Source organism: Pongo pygmaeus, chromosome 21 (genome assembly GCF_028885625.2).
Source record: "Pongo pygmaeus isolate AG05252 chromosome 21, NHGRI_mPonPyg2-v2.0_pri, whole genome shotgun sequence".
Classification (NCBI taxonomy): domain Eukaryota; kingdom Metazoa; phylum Chordata; class Mammalia; order Primates; family Hominidae; genus Pongo; species Pongo pygmaeus.
In genome coordinates, this window is record NC_072394.2 from 66,408,068 (window position 1) to 66,430,000 (window position 21,933).

At 60.3% G+C, this 21,933-nt stretch overlaps 1 protein-coding gene across 9 annotated transcripts in view; it reads left to right on the forward strand.

Annotated features, from left to right (window-relative positions):
• Positions 1 to 21,933, forward strand: part of RTEL1 (regulator of telomere elongation helicase 1) — a 42,437-nt gene that overhangs the window by 14,091 nt on the left and 6,413 nt on the right. For 4 of the 9 annotated variants that reach the window (XR_008496040.2, XM_054466586.2, XM_054466583.2 and 1 more), the window contains exons 9-28: positions 299 to 364; positions 2,820 to 2,973; positions 6,686 to 6,872; positions 8,504 to 8,601; positions 9,314 to 9,369; positions 13,943 to 14,017; positions 14,211 to 14,292; positions 16,052 to 16,184; positions 16,352 to 16,465; positions 16,554 to 16,594; positions 16,716 to 16,801; positions 16,945 to 17,022; positions 17,469 to 17,546; positions 17,895 to 18,041; positions 18,192 to 18,641; positions 18,725 to 18,875; positions 19,238 to 19,380; positions 20,179 to 20,274; positions 21,246 to 21,444; positions 21,584 to 21,724. Coding sequence is in view for 8 of the 9 variants with exons in the window: in XM_054466586.2 (XP_054322561.1) it covers positions 299 to 364; positions 2,820 to 2,973; positions 6,686 to 6,872; positions 8,504 to 8,601; positions 9,314 to 9,369; positions 13,943 to 14,017; positions 14,211 to 14,292; positions 16,052 to 16,184; positions 16,352 to 16,465; positions 16,554 to 16,594; positions 16,716 to 16,801; positions 16,945 to 17,022; positions 17,469 to 17,546; positions 17,895 to 18,041; positions 18,192 to 18,641; positions 18,725 to 18,875; positions 19,238 to 19,380; positions 20,179 to 20,274; positions 21,246 to 21,444; positions 21,584 to 21,724 (2,575 nt within the window). In the remaining variant the exon portion in view is untranslated. The remainder of the gene's footprint in view (positions 1 to 298; positions 365 to 2,819; positions 2,974 to 6,685; positions 6,873 to 8,503; positions 8,602 to 9,313; positions 9,370 to 13,942; positions 14,018 to 14,210; positions 14,293 to 16,051; positions 16,185 to 16,351; positions 16,466 to 16,553; positions 16,595 to 16,715; positions 16,802 to 16,944; positions 17,023 to 17,468; positions 17,547 to 17,894; positions 18,042 to 18,191; positions 18,642 to 18,724; positions 18,876 to 19,237; positions 19,381 to 20,178; positions 20,275 to 21,245; positions 21,445 to 21,583; positions 21,725 to 21,933) is intronic. The other 5 variants (XM_054466585.2, XM_054466587.2, XM_063659090.1 and 2 more) reach the window with 3 other exon arrangements.

Here is a 21,933-nt window from a genome sequence, read left to right on the forward strand (position 1 = left end):
CGGTGGCTGCCTGACTGCGGTGGCCGGGGGCTCCCGGGGCATCGTGGCCGTCTTTCTTGCTGAGCATGGCACGTGCCTTTCCATGCTGTGCATGAGCATCTCCCGGTATGGGAGACTGCTGGTTGGGGTGGGGCGGTGTTGCCAGGTTGCCATCCAGGTCTGGCCTCTCCTCTCGACGTCACCGGTGCTGTTTCTCATCTGCACTTCTGATGTTCAATGCCTGCCGCACGTGCCTTGGCTTCCCTCTTTCCCGGCCTCCGTGAGCTCCAGCGCTGCGTCCCTTCTCTTCCTCCTGTAGAGCCGCAGAGCACACAACATTGACCTGAAGGGGACAGTCGTGATCTTCGACGAAGCTCACAATGTGGTGAGTCTCCACTGGCCTCCTAAATGCGTCCTGTTTCTTCTGGCGTTTTTGTCAAGAGCGATGCAAACCTTTCTGGAGGGGCTCTGGCCAAACTCCTGAAGCCCTGGGTGCCCAGGACTGAGGACTGAGCACACCAGGAGCTTCTGCCACCCCCTCCCGCTCCGATCCGATGCCTCTGCTGGGGCTGGAGACTGGCCAGCTGGGCCAGGGACCTGCCCGTCAGGCGCAGGGCCCCCACAGGCCGCTCACCAGACCTTTTCTCTCCACCCAGCTAGGGGTCAGCCTGGGCCAGGGCTGTCTCCTCTGCCTTTGGCTTCTCTCACCAGGGCAGCAGCAGGCGTGTGGTCTCGCTTGCAGTGTCTCTACCCTTCCGGCCACATGGCTTGACCCCTGGGAGGGCTGCTATGGAGACAGCCACTTACCCCCGTGGCCGCAGCTGCAGGAGCGGCTTGTAGAGGCCCTCCCAGCCCCACCTGCCGGCCCCAGCACACTCCCACTCCGGCTCCCACTGCCACCTCCACCCTGCCTCTGTGGCCACTGCTTGGGGTCTTGTGGTCCCAGGAATGGTGCTGGAGAAGGGTCCCTGGGGTCAGCTGTGCCAGCCACTCCAGAGCCTGGGATGAAGCTCCCTGAGGGTGAGGCTCCCCATTGCAGGGCCCAGTGCCCAGGGCTGCAGTGGCCACCCTCGGCCCTCACTCGGTTCCAGGCACTTGTTACCAGGCGAGACGGTAGGCCAGGTCTCCTGACTTGAGAGAAGCCGGAAATCCAGGTTTTAAAGAAATGTTGGCAGGCGGGCTCAGTGCCTTACGCCTGTAATCCCAGCATTTCGGGAGGCTGAGGTGGGCGTATCACTTGAGGTCAGGAGTTTGAGACCAGCCTGGCCAACATGGTGAAACCCCATCTTTACTAAAAATACAAAAAGTTAGCCAGGCATGGTGGCGGGTGCCTGTAATCCTAGCTACTTGGGAGGCTGAGACAGGAGAATTGCTTGAACCCGGGAGGCGGAGGTTGTAGTGAGCTATGGTCATGCCACTGTACTCCAGCCTGGATGACAGAGCTAGATTCTGTCTCAAAAAAATATTTTTTTGGCCAGGCATGGTGGCTCATGCCTGTAATCCCAGCACTTTGGGAGACCAATGCAGGCAGATCATTTGCAGTCAGGAGTTCGAGACCAGCGTGACCAACATGGTGAAACCCCGTCTCTACTAAAAATACAAAAATTAGCCAGGTGGTGGGTGCCTGTAATCCCAGCTACTGAGGACTGAGCACACCAGGAGCTTCTGCCACCCGTCCCACTCCAATCCGATGCCTCTGCTGGGGCTGGAGACTGGCCAGCTGGACGAGGGACCTGCCCGTCAGGCACAGGGCCCCCACAGGCCGCTCACCAGACCCTTTCCCTCCAGCCAGCTAGGGGTCGGCCTGGGCCACCCCTCGTCTCCTCTGCCCTCGGCAGCAGCAGGCGTGTGGTCTCGCCTGCAGTGTCTCTGCCCTTCTGGCCACATGGCCTGAGGCTGAGGCAGGAGAATCGCTTGAACCCTGGAGGCAGAGGCTGCAGTGAGCCAGGATCACACCACTGCACTCCAGCCTGGGTGACAGAGCGGGATTCTGTGTCCAAAAAAAAAAAAAAAAGTTGACCGGGCGCGGTGGCTCACGCCTGTAATCCCAGCACTTTGGGAGGCTGAGGTGGGCGGATCATGAGGTCGAGATCAAGACCATCCTGGCCAACATAGTGAAACACCGTCTCTACTAAAAATACAAAAAAATTAGCTGGGCGTGGTGGCGTGTGCCTATAGTCCCAGCTACTCAGGAGGCTGAGGCAGGAGAATCGCTCGAACCCAGGAGGTGGAGGTTGCAGTGAGCCAAGATCACACCACTGCACTCCAGCCTGGTGACAGAGCAAGACTCCATCTCAAAAAAATAAAAAAGAATCATTGGCAACTCCAGTGAAATAATTGTTTGTTTGTTTTTTGAGACGGTCTCATTCTCTCGTCCAGGCTGGTGTTCAGTGGTGTGATCTTGGCTCACTGCAACCTCCACCTCCTGGGCTCAAGCCATCCTCCCACCTCAGCCTCCCGAGTAGCCGGGACTACAGGTGCACACCACCACGCCCGGCTAATTTTTGTATTTTTTGTAGAGACGGGGTTTCCCCGCGTTGCCCAGGCTGGTCTTGAACCCCTGAGCTCAAGTGACCTGCCCACCTCAGCCTCCCAAAGTGCTGGGATTACAGGTGTGAGCCACTGCGCCCGGCCTGAAATAATAGTTTCTAAATATTGGTGTGGGCCACACAGTCATGTTTGGACCTGCTTGTGGCCTGGCCTTTTAGAGACCCCAGGCCATGGCTTTGGGGACTTGGCTGTCAGCCTCCTATGCCTTCTGCACCCCCACCCCATTTCTGCTTTCTGGAACCCCCGATCCTGTCCTGTTCTGTGGTGATTCGGGTGTGCTTGGGCTCCAGGAGAAGATGTGTGAAGAATCGGCATCCTTTGACCTGACCCCCCATGACCTGGCTTCGGGACTGGACATCATAGACCAGGTGCTGGAGGAGCAGACCAAGACGGCGCAGCAGGGCGAGCCCCACCCGGAGTTCAGCGCGGACTCCACCAGCCCAGGTGCGTTCATAGCCAGGCTGCTCGGTCCTGAGGCCTGCGCTGCTGCCGTGGGCGGCCTGCCCTGTGGCTGTGTGTGGTCGGCCTGGGCACCATCTGTTCAGGCTGGCACTGCAGGGCATTCGCTTCTCTCAGAGGCTTCTTGGGTGTGAATTCTTCAGGGACCTGTAGCCCGTGGAAGGGCTGGTATTGTTCAGTAGTTCTGGTATTTTGCAAAGACCTATGTCTCCTCCCAGCCAGTATCAGCTTGGCCTCTGCTGTGTGAAACTGGAAAACTTTGCGAAGCCGACATGGGGGCATCGCATGAGGCCAGGAGTTTGAGACCAGCCTGGGCGACATGGCGAAACCTCGCCCCCACCAGAAAATTAGCCGGGTGTGGTGGTGTGCTCCTGTGGTCCGAGCGTTTCCAGAGGCTGAAGTGGGAGGCGTGCTTGAGCCCGGGAGGCAGAGGTTCCAGTGCCCCAGATGACTCCACTGCACTCCAGCCTGGGCGACAGTGAGGCCATCTCAAAAAAAAAGGAAGGAAAACTAAATATATTCACTGTAAGGGCATTTTGCATTTTTAAATGACCTACAAATCTGGCATGCATCACCTGCTGTGCCTGTAGGTTCATTCCCAATGTTTGTCCAGAGGTGTATTTCCACACAGCACTAGTCATGGCATACGTGGAAAACGTGGAAACCCTTCAAGGATGTTATCAGTTGGTCTATATTTTCTTTCTTTTTTTTTTTTTTTTGAGATGGAGTTTCACTCTTGTTGCCCAGGCTGGAGTGCAATGGTGCGATCTTGGCTCACTGCAACCTCCGCCTCCTGGGTTCAAGCAATTCTGTCTCAGCCTCCCAAGTAGCTGGGATTACAGGCGTGCGCCACCAAGCCCGGCTAATTTTGTATTTTTAGTAGAGACGGTTTCTCCATGTTGGCCAGGCTGGTCTCGAACTCCTGACCTCAGGTGATCCACCCGCCTCTGCCTCCCAAAGTGCTGGGATTACAGGCGTGAGCCACCGCGCCTGGCCTTTGTCCATATTTTCTACATGGCCTCTGTAAACAGCTGACTAGGAGTCTGTGTGAATATCTTCGTAGGTTCTGCTGTGACACTACTTGCTTGTGAGCATCTCCAGGTGTAAACAGCATCAGCTTCCCCCATTTTCCTTTAAAATCGCACATGTGGATGGACACCATGGGGACCCTGGACCCTGGGTAGCCCCGTCCTCACCCTTCTCACCAGGATGGCTGCTTGGTAGAGAGTGAGTTTGCAAACTTGGCATTTGTTTAGCACAGAAGTTATCAGGTGTTCTGGCTTTAGAATCCATATATATATATACACACACACACACATATATATACGTATACATACATATATTTAAATGACAGGGTCTCACTCTGTTGCCCAGGCTGGAATGTGGTGGCACAATCAAAGCTCCCTGTAGCCTCGGCCTCCTGGGCTCATGGGATCTTCCCATCTCAGCCTCTTAAAGTGCCGGGACCACAGGTGTGCATCACTGCCACCGGCTCTTAAGATTGCCATGCAGGGAGTTGCAGTGGGGGAGGGGGTTCCTGGGACTTTGAACACTCCACTTCCCTCCTCTCCACAGTGCCCCAACCCCACCTCTCTAATGGGGTGGATGGCCACCTCTTTCCATCTTCACTTGGCGCAGGGTGGGGAGACTGACAGGTCTCCTTCCCTCATCTCGGCAGCTGCCATTTAGTCGCTTACATAACGTGGGAGAAATATCCACCCACCCCCGGGGCTGTGTGAACATCACCACGGGGTCTTCTCCACTCTTCAGTTTTGTTAGTTACTTGATGTGCAGGGCTTTTTGTTGTAACTAGTGGGGGACGTGTGGTGGGGTGGGCTTTTGCCGTCTCATTCGGGACCAGAACTTCAGTTTTCATCCCTATTCATTCCCCCACCCCTTTGGAGATGGGGTCTCACTCTGTCACCCAGGCTGGAGAGCGGTGGTGCCATCACGGCTCACTGCAGCCTCTACCTCAGGCAGCCTCCACCTCTTGGGCTCAAGTGATCCTCCTGCCTCAGCCTCCCAAGCTCCTGGGACTACAGGCGTGTGCCACCATGCTTGGCAGGGTCCATTCTTTTCCTCACAGTTTATTTATTGAAGAGCCCAGGCCGTTTACCCTGCAGAGTCTGAATCTGTACGGGAGGGGCAGTCACACGAGTTCCCCGGTTTACTCTGAACTTAGGTGGCTTGAGGGCCCCAGTTAGACTGCGGCCACCCTTTGCCTGGCTCCAGATGGGATGTCTTTTCTATCAGGAGGCTTACAGTATCTCCTTTCCAGTTTCTTCCCATGTTAACATTGTTGCTGCTGAACACCTGAATATGTTAATCACTGGGGGATTGCAAGATGGTAGTGTGCTAATTCCATCATTTAGTCAGTTAGCAGGAATAACTTAGGACCATGCTCTGCATCACATCAGCTATGTGGTAATCCCATTCACACAGGAAAGGTGGGATAAATGCTGGGTGTGGGCCGGGTGTGCTGTCTCACGCCTGTAATCCCAGCACTTTGGGAGGCCGAGGCAGGTGGATCACGAGGTCAGAGACTGAGACCATTCTGGCCAACACGGTGAAACCCCATTTCTACTAAAAATACAAAAAAATTAGCCAGGCATGGTGGTGCATGCTTGTAATCCCAGCTACTTGGGAGGCTGAGGCAGGAGAATCACTTGAACCCAGGAGGCGGAGGTTGCAGTGAGCCGAGATCGCGCCACTGCACTCCAGCCTGGCAACAGAGCGAGACTCTGTCTCAAAAATCAATCAGTCAGTCAGTCAATCAAGTGTCATCACTGAATGTATGTATGTGAACGTGTGAGGATTGGTCCTGCTCCGTCCTGAACGTCATCACTGAATGTTTGTGAATGTGGGGATTGGTCCTGCTCCATGCTCCATCCTGAATCTCACTCCTGACCTCAGTTGCTCCTCCTTGAGGTGTTTTCGTGTGGGCTCTTGTGTCTTGACCCCGGTGGTTGTGGCCTCTTTGCTGTCTGGGAGTCAGGATTTTTCACACTCATGTCCTGCTCCAGCCAGGTCTCCAAGAAGCCCTGCTTTCTTTTCCTGCAAGATAGCATTTCAAGACCCGCGATGCGGCAGCGGGTTGGTCATTGTTACTGGGTGTTTTCGTGGAGATACATCCATACGCACAGATGTGTTCACAAATGTTAATTCTAAAGGTAAAACACCCGGCCGGGCATAAGGGCTCACTGGTAATTCCAGCACTTTGGGACACTGAGACTGGTGGATCACCTGAGGTCGGGAGTTTAAGACCAGCCTGAGCAACATGGTGAAACCCCATCTCTACTAAAAATACAAAAATTAGCCGGGTGTGGTGGCGCACACCGATAGTCCCAGCTAGTCGGGAGACAGACACGAGAATTGCATGAACCTGGGACGTGGAGGTTGCAGTGAGCAGAGATGGCGCTGCTGCACCCCAGCCTGGGTGACAGAGTGACACCCTGTCTCAAAAATATAGATAAATAAAGGTAAAACGCCTGCTCCTCTTGGTGTCTCCAGTTTGGATTTGGCCTGTATGGCCTCTTCCTTCACCTATTGGTGGATTTGGCCTGCACGGATTCTGTGTGGCCTCTTCCGTCCCATGTTGGTGTCCTTTTTTCCATGCCAGGAATGCTGGTTCTCAAGGGCGGGGTTGTTGGCACGAGCGTGATGCAGACTGTGCCTTTGCTGCCTTTCTCTTGCTCAGGGCTGAACATGGAGCTGGAAGACATTGCAAAGCTGAAGAGTAAGTGCCACCTTCCCCACGTCCTTGCAGCTGGGTGGGGCCTCCCCCTGACACCTCCTCGACCCACAGTGATCCTGCTCCGCCTGGAGGGGGCCATCGATGCTGTTGAGCTGCCTGGAGATGACAGCGGTGTCACCAAGCCAGGGAGGTGAGAGGCGGGGAGCCAGCCCCTTCACTGCAGGCCCAGCCTAGCACTAGAAACGGGCCATGGTGCAGTCCTGGGCCGTCACATCATGAGTGAGGCCTGTTTTCAGGACTGTTTTCCCTTTTTGAGACCTGGGAGGAGCGCCTGCTTTGCATGATCTGGTTGTTGAGACGTTGAGAGGAACAGCACACACTCCCACAGGACGGCACACACACCCATGGAACAGCACACACACTCCCACAAACAGCACACAGCCCCCCACGGAACAGCAAACAAACAGCCCCCCACGGAACGGCACATGCACTCCCATGAAATGGCACACACACTCCCATGAACAGCACACACACTCACGGAACAGCACACGCACCCCCACGGGACAGCACACGCACTCCCACAGAACAGCACACACACTCACGGAACAGCACACGCACCCCCACGGGACAGCACACGCACTCCCGCGGGACAGCACACGCACTCCCACAGAACGGCACACGCACTCACGGAACGGCACACGCACCCCCACGGGACAGCACACGCACCCCCATGGGACAGCACACGCCCCCACGGAACGGCACACGCCCTCCCATGAACAGCACACGCACTCCCACGGGACATCACACGCACTCTGACGGAACAGCACACACCCACGGAACAGCACACCCACGGAACAGCACACACCCACGGAACAGCACACGCACTCCCACGGAACAGCACACTCTCCCACACGGGGCCGCTGGGTTTCCTGCAGTTTCTCCTCCTCCAGGCCTTTCCCTGGACCCTGGTCCAGTCCGTTGTTTGAGCACAGGTGCCTGTTAGAACGAGACCTTCTTGTTAGGACGATGAGTGTCCCAGCCACCACCTCTTTTGGACTCCAGGAGGCCTGGAACGTTCTGAACGCTCCATGGGGCTCCAGTCTTCTCCGCAGCCAGGGCAGCAGGGTTTGCTGTCTGTCCTGCAGGCAGATGAGGAGTCAGGGCTGGGGCCTGTGTGGGGGCTCTCCTGAGCGCACAGCCGCCGAGGTGGAGCGCGTTCTGCCTGAACGCCGACCTTGTGGGGACTCCCAGTTGCTTCCAGGTGGAGCCAGTGTCCTCAGTGTAATGCTCAAGGCTCTGGCCTGGCTCCTCGGCCACCCTGCACCCTCAAGGGCCCCTCCTGTAGCTTCTGCTGCCCCATCACTGTCACTTTCCAAAGCTTTGGGGACTCTGCCCAGAGCCACTGCCTCCCAGAAGCCCCTGACAACCTCCTGACGACCCCCTAGCGACCCCATCCCTCCCCTCTGATGGCAGCCCCTGCTCTGAGGCTGCTGCTTTTCCTCGGTGCTGTTCTCGTGCTGGCCAGGCCTCCTCTCCCCACCTGGAGGCTCCTGAGGGCAGAGGCCTCTCACCTCCAATGCTGGCATCCCCTGGAGGGCTTTGTTTCCGAGGGAAGGAAACTTCCACAGTTGTTGCCTTCAGTTCCCAAAGCTGCAGCCTGATTTCCCCCTCCAGGCTCGAGCCTGCCTTCTTCTCCTCAGCAGTTACATCTTCGACCAGCCTGGTCCCCCCTCAGGCTCGAGCCTGCCTTCTTCTCCTCAGTTCCCAAAGCTGCAGCCTGGTCCCCGCTTAGGCTCGAGCCTGCCTTCTTCTCCTCGGCAGCTACATCTTTGAGTTGTTTGCTGAAGCCCAGATCACGTTTCAGACCAAGGTCTGCATCCTGGACTCGCTGGACCAGATCATCCAGCACCTGGCAGGACGTGAGTGCTGGCACAGGGTCTTTGGTGTGGGCAAATGTGGTGTAGGGGGTGCAGCAGGCCTCCATCCTGGCAGTCAGGGCTCCCCTGGCCGTCACCTGGCCGTCAGCAGGAACAGGCCCACAGAACCTCATCTTCTGATCGGGGTGTGAAGGCGTTAGTGCCACTTGCCAGCTGCCGTAGAGCCTGTCCCAGTTCTGCAGCTGGCGGCTTCGTCCTGCAGCCTCATCTCATTATTCCGCTTCTAAGAAAGAGCAGCCCAAGGCCCTAGCTGGGTTGTGGGGCCTCTGGCTTCTCCACACCACCCCGAGTTCTGCTTCTCAGAGTTGTGGAGTCCAGAGGCTTTGCCCAGAGGCAGTGTCCCCATGGGCTGCTCTGGTTTGAGACGCCAGGCCCAGCGGGGTCTCTGCTGCGCTCCCGGGTGCTGGCGAGGGTGGCTTTTGCTGCTTCAACCCTTAGGTGACCATAGAGCCTCTTTTCAAGTCCCACCAACCCCCTTGGAGACTCTGTCCCTGCCTGGCTTCTCTCCTGTCTGCTGGGAAGAGCAGGCGAACTGCCTGCCCTGAATGGATGCTGTGCTCCACCCTGGGCCCCCCATTGGGCAGGAGATGGAGCTTGGCAGTCGGGCTGAGCTGGCTCATGCTGGAAGGGCCGGGGCTGGGGTCTGGGCCTCCCCTGCCTGCAGTGTGGGTGTCAGTGCCCTGCTGCCCTCCAGGTGCTGGAGTGTTCACCAACACGGCCGGACTGCAGAAGCTGGCGGACATTATCCAGGTGGGGCCTGCTCCTCTGTGGCGTCTCCTTCCCTGATGGAAGCTGGGCGGGTGCCTTCTCCTGCTACATTAGTTACTGATTCTAGACTTGAGGGATGGGAGAAAGGCCCCTACGCCACCTGTTTCTGATTGGCAAACTCTTGGCTCCTTTCCCGTGCCCTAAACCCACACTGGGCCTCCCGCAGGGATAGGGGAGGACGAGGTCTGGTGGCACGTGCCCAGGGTGACGCTGGTGAGGGAGGACGCAAAGGGGAGTGGGGGCTGGGGAGCCGCTCCTGCCCTGTCCAGGCCCTCAGGCCAGGGGGACCCACTGCTGGCAGCCCCAGCAGCCCCAGCTGCACACAGATGAAGAGCTCTGGACACACGCAGCTTCCTGAACAGCTTCTCCAGGGACAGACAAATGGGGACCCTGCAGGTTCCCTGCATGTCCCTGGGAGCCCATGATTGGGGGTGCGGCCCTGGCCCCCTTCTCCTTGGCCCTGTCCTGCCCTGCAATGCCCGTCCCCTCCCATGTGAGGTCTGCTCCTGGCTCCATGCCTATGGCAGCACCTGCTTTCCCTGGGGTAGAGGTGCTTGTCCGGTTTGTGGAGGGCAAGCCCCATTTTGGGTGCTCTGGGCACGCTTGCCTCTCCTGGGCCTCGGTGGGTTTTTTAGAAGCAGACCCACACGTCCCTGATTGGGAGGCCATCAGTCCTGGGGAAACCAAGGCACAGGTGGCTGTGTGAGCCGTGTGAGGCCGCCTCTGTGCTGCCCACGCTGTACCTGCTGGCCACACGAGGTCATGGCAGGGTTAGGCGGGGCTGCCCAGCACTGTGACAGCTTCATGAGTGTCCGTCTGGCCTGTGGGGTGCTCGAGCTGGGGGAGGCCGCAGAAGAACCCTGGGATGCATGGCTGGCCTGTGCATGCGGTGTGGTGTTCTGTCCATGCTGCTGGGCGTGGAGCTGCAGGCCCTGGAACAAGCAGGCACTGCCTTCTCCACAGACACAGCTCTGAGCGGGGGCGAGACCTGGGCAGGGACCAGGTGGGGTGGGCACAGGGGGTGGTGGGGCCCAGGCTCAGCCCTCCCTCCACTGTGGCCGTCTCTGGCCAGTGACGCCACAGCCTGTGTCTTCTCTGTGCAGCAGCTGGGGCTGGAAGGACAGCACTGCCTTGTCCTCCCAACTCCTCCCCAAAGGCACGGTGGGCATCCCAGGGCCAGACCCCTCTGTCTGTGGCTCCTGCCTGCCAACGGCTGCTGTGCTGTCCCGTGTGGAGTGTGGTTGGCTCTTCAAGCAGGAGGCCGTGCACCTACCAGGCGGACCTGCTTCCATGTCCCTGATGGGTCACTGCAAAGCACCTCCAGCACATGGCCAGGCGAGGTAGCACTGCAGCCCAGGGCCTGGAGGGCAGGTGTGAGCTGGCCCGGGCCTGGCCCTCCCTGGAATGTGGCTTCCCAGGCTCCCACTTATGGAGAAGTCTCCTCCACACTGTGGAACCGAATCCTGGAATGCGGCTTCCGAGGCTCCCACACTATGGAACCGAATCCTGGAATGCAGCCTCCCAGGCTCCCAGTTATGGAAAAGTCTCCACACTCTGGAACCGAATCCTGCACACTCCATCGGTTTGGAATTTCCTTTGGCTGCTGCTCTAAGTAGCCGCTGGTGGATGACTCAGCTTCTGCCAGCCCTGGGGTGCCTGGAGGATGAAGGACTGTGCACAGTGCTCACCTGCGTTGGCTCCTGAGCCCCTGGTGCTGGGCTGGGCCTGCAGCCCTGAGTCACAGGTGACCCTGGGGGCAGAGTGGGGCCAGTGGCCCCAGGAAGAGGATGTGGGATGCACAGCTCAGTTGGAGGTGAACTCCAGGCAGGGTCAGGCCGTGTGCTGGGGAGTCAGAGCTTAGCTGGAGGCAAACTCTGGGCAGTGCTGGCCCGTGCTGGGGAGCCAGTTGCCCCTGGGCCCCCGTGAGACTGCTGGGTCCTCATCCCTCTCTGCCTGAGGCCTGAGCTGCCCTGGGCTGAGGCACAGGGGGATTTGTGGTGGTGTTTTGTTGAGAAAGGGTCTCGCTTTGTCACCCCGGCTGGAGTGCAGGGGCTTGATCACAGCTCACTGCAGCCTCAACCTTCTGGGCCCAAGTGATCCTCTTGCCTCAGCCACCCGAGTAGCTGCAAACACAGGTGTGCACCACCGCGCTCGGCTAATTTTTAAAATTTTTTTGTAGAGATGAGGTCTTGCCATGTTGCCCAGGCTGGTCTCAAACTCCTGGGCTCAGGCAGTCTGCCCGCCTTGGCCTCCCAAAGTGCTAGGATTACAGGCAAGAGCTTCCATGCCTGCCCAGCAGAAGGCTTTTCGAAGGAAGCTGTTTCCTGAGGCAGCCTCAGCCCTGCTCATGGCAGCCACTAGTGTGGTGGTGAACTTGTTCTGTTACTTCCATCCCCGTGGGCCAAATGCTTTGGTAAAATGCAAGGCCCTGTGTTTAGCTGTCTTGACAGTGAAAATGGCTGGGAAGGAAGGAAGGAACAGAAGGATATTTCTCTCTCCCTCTGTGTGTACCGAGGCCCGTGCATGCAGAGTACGCACACACGCCTGCACAAATCACGCATGTTGCCAAGTCTCTGTGTTCCAGCCGCGGTGTCTGCCCCCCAGTGTTCTCTAGTTCGGCTTCTCCGCATTTCTGTGAACGATTCCGGCTTCTTGATGTTCCCAGCAGAACTCCCTCAAGTCTGTGACGGCGGCAGCTTGGCTGACGTGGCCGCATTGCTGAGCCTGTTGGGGGCTTTGCATTCCTGTTCTGGCCGTTTTCGGCTTGCTTTCAGGGAATGGTCGTCATGCGCCCCTCTCCTAGTGCAGGCATCATTCCTTTCCCATTGATTTGCAGGGTTCTCTGTAAGTTCTGAGAATCTCATATACATATTCTCAATAAGTTCTGAGGATCCCATATACATATTCTCTCTGTAAGTCCTGAGGATCCCATATACCTTTTCTCTCTTTTAAGTTCTGAGGATCCCATGCCGACATACGTATTCTCTCCGTGTCTCGTGCTGGTCATTTTTTCCATTTTCATGACAGGTTTGGTGAACAGATGTTTCCTTGTCGTCAGATTTTTGTTCTGAGCTTGTGCCTCCCGACCAAGATGCTAAACCGGGTCTTGTGTGTTCTCCAAACTGCACTGTAGAGTGACAGAGCTTTGTGTCTGGGCCTCCATGCCTTCTGATGTCACCTGTGGGGGTGTGAAAGGCAGACTCTACCTTGATTTTTCCCAGCACGCCACACTGGTGGTTCTGTGTGCTGACCGAGCGGCTCGGCTTCCCCCAATTCCACCGGGCACCTGCCACACTGTTTTCCTCATGTTTTTGTTCACTGTGGTTTTGTCCTAAGTCCTGGTGTTGCCCAGAACCAATTTCTTTTTGTTTGTTTTCGAGACGGAGTTTTGCTCTTGTTGCCCAGGCTGGAGTGCAGTGGTGCGATCTCGGCTCGCTGCAAGCTCTGCCTCCCGGTTCACGCCATTCTCCTGCCTCAGCCTCCTGAGTAGCTGGGACTACAGGCGCCCGCCACCACGCCTGGCTAATTTTTTGTATTTTTAGTAGAGACGAGGTTTCACCGTGTTAGCCAGGATGGTCTCAATCTCCTGACCTCGTGATCCGCCTGCCTTGGCCTCCCAAAGTGCTGGGATTACAGGCGTGAGCCACCGTGCCCGGCCTGATATTTTTAGTAGAAATAGGGTTTTGCCATGTTGGCCAGGCTGGTCTCGAACTCCTGACCTCAGGTGATCCTCTCACTTTGGCCTCCCAGAGTGCTGGGATTACGGGTGTGAGCCACTGCGCCTGGCCTCTTGTTCTTTTGAAACCTGCCCTGACGTTTTTTCCATAGTGCATCTTGGAGTCAGCCTGTCTACTTCCTTTAAAAATCTTGCTGTGATTTTGACTAGAATGTGTTGAATTCCTGTTTTTTTTTTGAGTCAGGGTCTCTCTGTTGCCCAGGCTGGAGTGCAGTGGGACCATCACAGCTCACTGCAGCCTCAACCTCCTGGGCTCAGGGGATCCTCTCAGCTCAGCTTCTCAAGTAGCTGGGACCACAGGCATGTGCCACCACGCCTGGCTAGTTTTTGTATTTTTTTTGGTGAACACCCCGGGGTTGCACCATGTTGCCCAGGCTGGTCTTGAACTCCTGGGTTCGGGCAATTTGCTCCTCTCAGCCTCCCGGAGTGCTGGGATTACAGGCGTGAGCCACTGCACTAGGCCATGTTGAATTTCTAGATTAATTTGGGGCCCTCAGGGGCACAGACAGGAGGGCTGGGCCAGTTGGCGGGAGGAGAGGCCCCTCGGGCTGCCGCATTTTCAGTGCATGGACATGGCCTATGTCGGCGGACACAGAGCTCACCGGGGGTCCCTGCAGGGAGGAGAAAGGGTCAGGCAGGTGCCAGCTCCTGTCCATCGGCCTGGGGCTGCATGATGGCAGGGGCCGGTGAACCGATGACCCGTGGGTGTCCTGTGACCTTCTGTATATGGGGCTGATGCTGCAGAAGGTCGGGTGGTCTCCAGGGCTCTGGGCTGTGGCCTCAGGCTCCTGACGGGGCTGCACTTCCTCTGCCTTTCAGATTGTGTTCAGTGTGGACCCCTCCGAGGGCGGCCCTGGTTCCCTGGCAGGGCTGGGGGCCTTACAGTCCTATAAGGTAGGGGCCACCTCCAGGAGGCAGGTGGAGGACAGCCCTGGTTCCCCAGCAGGGTTGGGGGCCTTACAGTCCTATAAGGTGGGGGCCACCTCCAGGAGGCAGGTGGGGCTGGGGGTCCTCTGGTCCTGAAAGGTAAGGGGCTGCCTCCAGGACATGGGCGGGGCCTCCACACTCCTGGTCCTGTCCCCTCCAGGTGCACATCCATCCTGATGCTGGTCACCGGCAGACGGCTCAGCGGTCTGATGCCTGGAGCACCACTGCAGCCAGAAAGCGAGGTACAGACCTGGGCCCACACACTCCCCGCCCGCCTGGGTGTGGTGCCCGGCACCACCGTGCCACAGGCTAGGCACACGGCCAGCCGTGGTCTCCTGCCCCCATGGGCCTGGCCACCTTCTCCATATCCAGGCCAATCCAGAGCGTTCTCCTCACTGTCCCTCTGAAGATTGGAGTTACTGAGAGATGTAGGAAAGGGCCTGATGGCACCATGACCTGCCCAGAGTCACCTGGTTGGTGGCGGCAGAGCTACAGCCCAGCCAGGCCTCCCTGCTGGGACACACTCGTTTATGCCGAGGCCGTCAGCACAGAGCCTCCACAGTGAGGCACAGCTTTGCCTGCTGCCTCCACCCAGCGCCTGGCTGGGCCAAGCCTCAGGGTCACATCTGAAGGGGGCCCGGCTGGCCCCGTTGTCCGAAGCCCCTGGTGCGCTCAGCCCCGAGGCCCCACATGCCTTGTTGGCTTCCTGTGCTCCGTGGCGTCTTCGAGTCGGTGCTGCCGGGGACGCTGTGTGGATGGGGTCTGTGAGTGTGCCCTCGGCTCCGTGTCCAGAGTCCTGTGGTTCTTGGGGTGTTTCTGGCCCCACCCCCACTGTGTGGTGTCCAGGGTGGGGCTTCACGGCTGCAGCTGCGGGAGCTGCTGCCCCTGCCTTGTGCTCCAGTGGGGCCTTGCCTCTGGGCTTGGTTCGTCCCTCTCTGGAACGTTCTTTCTCAAATGCTGTCCGACCCATGGTGGCACGACGTGGCCCTGGCTGAAGCAGCCTTGTGCGGTTGCTGTGGTTGGGTCTGCCTGGCCGAGCCGGAAGGGAAGGGCTGGGAGGGCGTCAGGGTCGCGTGGCTTGACCCCCGCTCGGTGACGGTCCTGTGACAAGGCCTCTCCCAGCAGGAAGCGTCCATCCCAGGGGGAGGCCGGCGCCCCTCATGCAGTTGGGGTCGTGGGAGGCAGTGCGTGCCTGAGGCAGCTGGCGCAGAGATCCCAAGGGCTTGGAATCTGTTTGTTGCATTGACCTCTGACGTCACTTGACTTCTCAGAAGCAGCCACTCCCTGCATTGGGCGTTTGTAGGAAATGAGCTCCTGGAGGAGAGGGTGGGGAAGTTCCCCCATTACAGGGCACAGTCAGGGCACACTCAGCCCCGGGAAGTAAACGTGCCTCGTCCTTGCTGACCCCGAACCACAGTCAGAGCCATTCTGCTTGTGTAGCATTGAATTCCCGGCGTCCGGTGCCCAGGCTGGGTCTCCTCCCCAGGCCATGGCCGCCGCGCCGTCGGTCAAGCCCTTCTAGGAACTTCCTTCGAGCCGGTGCCCTTGTTCACTGCTGACGCCACTCAGAGGCTTGTGCACATGTGTCCCGCTTCCAGGCAGGGCTGGGAACTCGCACTCCCTCTTCTACACGCGGCCGTGGAATGTCGGGACGCCGGCGCTTCCTTCCCGTGTGCTCTTGGCGGGGTGGGCTTCTTGCCCTGAGCCGCACGTCACAGTTTCTGCAGAAGTTTAGGGTTGGAGTGGGCTGACCTCTCTGGAGGTGTCCCCAGCATCTGCCTGGGGTCTGCTGCCTACTCCCAGGACCCCCCGTCCCCCAGAGGGGCCCCAAGCTGGCAGGCTCACACTCAGGGCAGCCTCCTTTGTTCTGACTTCTGCACACTGGGCCTGGGTGGCTTGCTTGATGCCAGTGGGTGGAGAGGGTTATGGGCAGAGAGGCAGGCGGTCAGGCCCCCAGTCCCGTCCTCACACTGTGTGCCCCCCGCTGCCCCTGCCCCACAGGGAAGGTGCTGAGCTACTGGTGCTTCAGTCCCGGCCTCAGCATGCGCGAGCTGGTCCGCCAGGGCGTCCGCTCCCTCATCCTCACCAGCGGCACGCTGGCCCCGGTGTCCTCCTTTGCCCTGGAGATGCAGATGTACGGGCCACCCCTGCCAGGGGCCTAAGCACCGGTGACACCTCTGACGTCAGCGGGGTGGGAGTGGCGGGGGTCCCCACGAGCCGGGTGCTGGGGGTCTCGGGCCTCGAGGGCTAAAGGGGTGCTGGTACCCTTCCCCACTGTCTGCTCCCTCCGGCCACGCTCAGCCCTTTCCCAGTCTGCCTGGAGAACCCACACATCATCGACAAGCACCAGATCTGGGTGGGGGTCGTCCCCAGAGGCCCCGATGGAGCCCAGTTGAGCTCCGCGTTTGACAGACGGTGAGGGCCTGTCCCTGGGCCCTGCTTGGGGGGGAGGTGGGGGAGCACTGAGGCCTGAGGCCCTGAACAGTGGCCTGTCCGGCTCTAGGTTTTCCGAGGAGTGCTTGTCCTCCCTGGGGAAGGCTCTGGGTGAGTGTCCTGAATGCCTCAGCTGTGCCCATCCTGGATCCTGGACCCCTGCTCCCAAGAGCTGGTAGGGACCCCTGCAGACGCCCCGCCCCTGCCTTGACCCCGGCCCCTGCACTTCCAGGCAACATCGCCCGCGTGGTGCCCTGTGGGCTCCTGATCTTCTTCCCTTCCTATCCTGTCATGGAGAAGAGCCTGGAGTTCTGGCGGGTGCGTCTCCCCTGTGTGTTCTGGGCGGGGTGGGTGAGGGCAGGGCTGGAGCACGAAGCAGGCAGTGGCCACAGCTCCTGCTTGCCCTCATCGGATCAGCGGCGTGACCAGGGCTGCTGTGTCCCTGCCTCTTCCTCCCACAGGCCCGCGACTTGGCCAGGAAGATGGAGGCGCTGAAGCCGCTGTTTGTGGAGCCCAGGAGCAAAGGCAGCTTCTCCGAGGTCGGCACTTGGCCGGGGCTCTGGGCCTGCTGCCCCCTCGTGCCTCCCCTGCCCCTCACAGCTTCCCCAAGGCTGACCACCGGCCCTGACCACGGGCTCTGGCGGCTCCCGGCTGCCTCTTCAGGGCTCCTGCATTTCCTTCCTGGCCCTGAGTGTTGCCTCATCTTACAAAGCCCCCAGCACCGGGTGGGTGTGGTGACAGTGGCCCTCCTGTCTGAGTGGCCCTAGCCGGCCACCCTGGCCCTGGGGTTCCCCGTGTTTTCTGGGAAGCACTGAGCAGGCGCGGGGTCAGCCTGGGATCCGTGCCAGGAAGAAGCTTCCAGAACCCGATTGGCCTTCCTGGCTAGGACAATCCTTCATCTTGGAGGATGAGACCTGGGTCTCCCTCATGGGAGAGGAAGGGGCTGGGGTGGCTCCAGGCTCAGCCTGACCATCTTTCCTTCCAGACCATCAGTGCTTACTACGCAAGGGTTGCCGCCCCTGGGTCCACCGGCGCCACTTTCCTGGCCGTCTGCCGGGGCAAGGTGAGCTCTCTAGGGCCCTCTGCCCTGATCTGGTTGCCTGTTCCCTGGTGGGTGCTCATGGCTCCCCAGCAGACTCTGGGCCCTGGGGGCTGCCCAGTCCCCTCCTGGGGTCCCACGAGAGCGAAGCACTGCTGGCCCTGCTGGGAGCACATCCTGCTCTGGGCTGGGGCAGGCAGGATGGGAGTTTCCTGGCCACAAGAGTTGGAGGTGGCGTCTGGGAGCTGTGGACCCCAGGTGGGGTCCTGACCCACAGATGGGGCTTCCTCCCACCCCTGGTTGGGGACGGAGCCTCAGGGAAGGTGGCTGGGCTGGGTGTGGGCCCCAGCAGCTCCCTGGTGTGTCCCCTAGGCCAGCGAGGGGCTGGACTTCTCAGACACGAATGGCCGTGGTGTGATTGTCACGGGTCTCCCATACCCCCCACGCATGGACCCCCGGGTTGTCCTCAAGATGCAGTTCCTGGACGAGATGAAGGGCCAGGGCGGGGCTGGGGGCCAGGTGAGTTACAGCAGGGTGGGGCTGGGGGCCAGGTGAGTTACAGCTGGGTGGGGCTGGGGTAAGGGTGGGGTGGGGTAAGGCGGTCTGGTGACTGAGCCCCCCTCCCTGTGACCAAGGGAGCCCCCGTGACCGAGCTGCCTCGCCCCACAGTTCCTCTCTGGGCAGGAGTGGTACCGGCAGCAGGCGTCCAGGGCGGTGAACCAGGCCATCGGGCGAGTGATCCGGCACCGCCAGGACTACGGGGCTGTCTTTCTCTGCGACCACAGGTGCGTGCGGGTGTGGCGCCAGGGGACACGGCCACACCCCACAGGGCCCCTGGACTCTGCTTCCCCACATGAGGCCCCGTCTCCTCCAGAGCCTCTACGGCTACTCGGGGTCAGCGTGGGGCCCCTGCAGCAGATGAGGGTCTTCACTTCGGTGAACCGAACCCTTGAAGCTGCTGTGGGCAGGGCAGCAGGGCTATGGCCACCCCCCAGGTTCGCCTTTGCCGACGCAAGAGCCCAACTGCCCTCCTGGGTGCGTCCCCACGTCAGGGTGTATGACAACTTCGGCCACGTCATCCGAGACGTGGCCCAGTTCTTCCGTGTTGCCGAGCGAACTGTGAGTTCCTGCCCAGGGAGGGGACGAGGGTGTTGTCCCCAGAGGAGCCAGAAATGGGTCCACCCACACCCATGGTTCTGCAGATGCCAGCCCCGGCCCCCCGGGCTACAGCACCCAGTGTGCGTGAAGGAGAAGATGCTGTCAGGGAGGTCAAGTCGCCTGGCCCCCTCTTCTCCACCAGGAAAGCTAAGAGTCTGGACCTGCATGTCCCCAGCCTGAAGCAGAGGTCCTCAGGTGCGGACGGGCAGCGCTGGGCAGGCAGTGTGGGGGTGGCGGAGCAGGCAGCGTGGGCAGGCAGCACCAGGCGCCCAGGGCGGAGGCGACTCACCTGGCTTTGTGCACTTCCCCTCCCACCTCCAAAGGCTGCCTCTCCCTCCTAGGGCGGGGCCCCCACAGGTTGGAACCCTCCCCTGCAGGCAGAGAACGCCCCAGGCAAGGATGCCCCCTGAGGCTGGGACTCCCCCCAGTAGCAGGGAGGACACCCACAGGCAGGCCCCCAAGTGCTGGGACTCCCCCAGGAGGGGCTTCGCCACAGGCAGGGACCCCCAGCTGGGGCCCCCCAGTGGGCTTCACTGCGCACTCGGGTGCTCCTGCAGGGTCAGCAGCTGCCGGGGACCCCGAGAGTAGCCTGTGTGTGGAGTATGAGCAGGAGCCAATTCCTGCCCGGCAGAGGCCCAGGGGGTTGCTGGCCGCCCTGGAGCACAGCGAACAGCAGGCCGGGAGCCCCGGCGAGGAGCAGGTGCAGTTCCAGGGCCTTGGGATGGACACAGACCCTCTGTCTCCCAAGGCCAACCCGACCCCGCCCATCTGGCCTCAGGCACCTCCCTACACACCCCTGTCAATCCCCTGCCTGGCGGGCAGGCGGGCAGGCGGGCGGGGGATCCCAGCTGCCTGGCTGTCTGTGGGTCCTCCACCCCACCTCACCCGCAGGCTGCTGGCTCCCAGGCAGTGCATGCCCTAACCCTCCGCGGGTGCCCCCACATCACTTTGGTTCTCTGGTGGGTCAGCTTGGCTCAGTGCACTCAAGGTCGGGTGCCCCTGCCACTGGCTGCGCTTGAGGCTGGCCTTTCTCTAGGAATGTGCTGCGGTTGGAACCCAGATTCCTTCTTCCTTGGGGCCTTTTGCCCCAGAAGCCCGTAATTTCTCAGGTCAACCCGAAGCTTTCTCCCTGCTTCCTGATGGGAGCCATTCCCCTCTTCCTGCCCGTCCCTGCCCTTCAGGCCCCTGGAGTGAGCCCCAGGTGCAGGCACCAGGCACCTGTGTCCCCTTTCTGCCAGCCCCTTGCTGTGGTCGGACTGTCTTCTCTGGACCTGCTCTTACAAGCCGCCACCTGCGAGCCTCATGAGCCGCTGGTGTGACTTGGACAGGACCAAGTTGTGGCACTGTCACCAGGGTCTGCTGTGCCCCCTCCCCCGACCTCCGTCTTGGCTACTGCTCAGGGCTCCTTGGGGCCATCTTCCCTGTGGGTCCAGGTGCTTTGGGGCCCCAGAGTGTGTGGTTGGGGTCTGTGTGTGGTTGTGAGCTGTGTCCTCCTCAGGCCCACAGCTGCTCTACCCTGTCCCTCTTGTCTGCGAAGAGGCCGGCAGAAGAACCGAGAGGAGGGAGGAAGAAGATCCGGCTGGTCAGCCACCCGGTGCGTGAGCTGTCCCTGCACCTGTGCCGACCACCATAGACACGCATGGGAACCTGGCCGTGGGTGCCCCCAGCCAAGTTGGGATGTGGGCCCGACGGGACCAGGGAATCCACCCCCAGGAGCTGATGTCCAGGGCAGCTGTGATGCTGACAGCCAAGGGCTCAAGTGTGCGGTTTCTTCTGTAGGGGGCTCATGAGTCCCAGCTGGGATCAGGCCCCACCCTTGGGCGGCTTGGTTTGGGGCCTGCAGCACTGGGCTTGGCCCTGGCATTTCCCTCAAGTGTGGACGTGCACCTGCCTCATGTGAGGGACGCAGCCCACTCCTAGCCTTGGATGAAAGAACAGAGTTGTAGCCGGAGCCAGGAAGCCCCCTGCCTGCTGGAAAGCCCCAAGTGTGGCGGCCTTTGTCCATGTCCCTTGCTTCTGGGAAGAACTGGGTGGTGCCCAAGCAGGGCTGGTGCCATCAGGAAGTGAGCGGCTGCTGAGGGGCCTGGGCTGGCGAGAGCCTGGGTGGGGAGTGCCTGGGCCGCCCCTGCCTTGGTTTCCACGTTTCCGTGTTGGTCTGGGGTGTGTAGAGAGATGGGCACTGCTCGTCCGGAAGCCCCTCCCTGTGCGCTGCCATCCTGGGAGCCTCAGCCGCATCCGCTGTGGGGCAGGGGGCTTAAGGGAGGAGGAGAGAGACGGGCCCTGCAGGACCCCCCGCTTGAGGCAGAGCCAATCTGCCCTTTGCCCATTCGCTGCTCTCGGTTCCCTGCCAGCCTCTCACTGTGTGACCTCAGACAGGCCCAGCCCCGCAGCTTTGTTCCCGCAGCCCCTCCCTGTGTCCAGCCAGCCAGCCAGTTTCTCAGGCAGCAGCCCTACCTCGGCAGTCACTGTCCCAGGGAACGCTCAGTGTTCCAAGGAAGGCTCTGCAACCCCAGGGACGGGATGAGGAGGCTGGCCCTGATGGAGCCTCGGGCCTGTGTCCTGCAGGAGGAGCCTGTGGCTGGTGCACAGACGGACAGGGCCAAGCTCTTCATGGTGGCCGTGAAGCAGGAGCTGAGCCAAGCCAACTTTGCCACCTTCACCCAGGCCCTGCAGGACTACAAGGGTTCCGATGACTTTGCCGCCCTGGCCGCCTGTCTCGGCCCCCTCTTTGCTGAGGACCCCAAGAAGCACAGCCTGCTCCAAGGTGCCCTGGCTTGCAGAGGCCACCCCCACTGAGGGCAGTGCTGCCACTGCGTGTGGGGTGGGGGCCATCTGGGTCCAAGGTGGTCTCTGTTCTCTAGAGAAAAGGGGGCAGATAGGGACAGACGCCCCTTCCTCTGCAGGCTTCTACCAGTTTGTGCGGCCCCACCACAAGCAGCAGTTTGAGGAGGTCTGTATCCAGCTAACAGGACGAGGCTGTGGCTATCGGCCCGAGCACAGCATTCCCCGAAGGCAGCCGGCACAGCCGGTCCCGGACCCCACTGGTAAATGGGGCCCCAGGTGGGACCCTCAGACTCCTGCGTGGAAGGTGGTGTGGGCCGGAGTCCTGGGCTGGTTGGGGTGGGCATCCCCAGGCCCTGCTTGGCTCCGCCTCTCTGTTCCCATATGGGCGTGACGGGGGCCTCTACCTCCACCACCAGCACTATCACCAGCTCCACTGCCACCGCCACCTCCACCGCCACCTCCACCACCT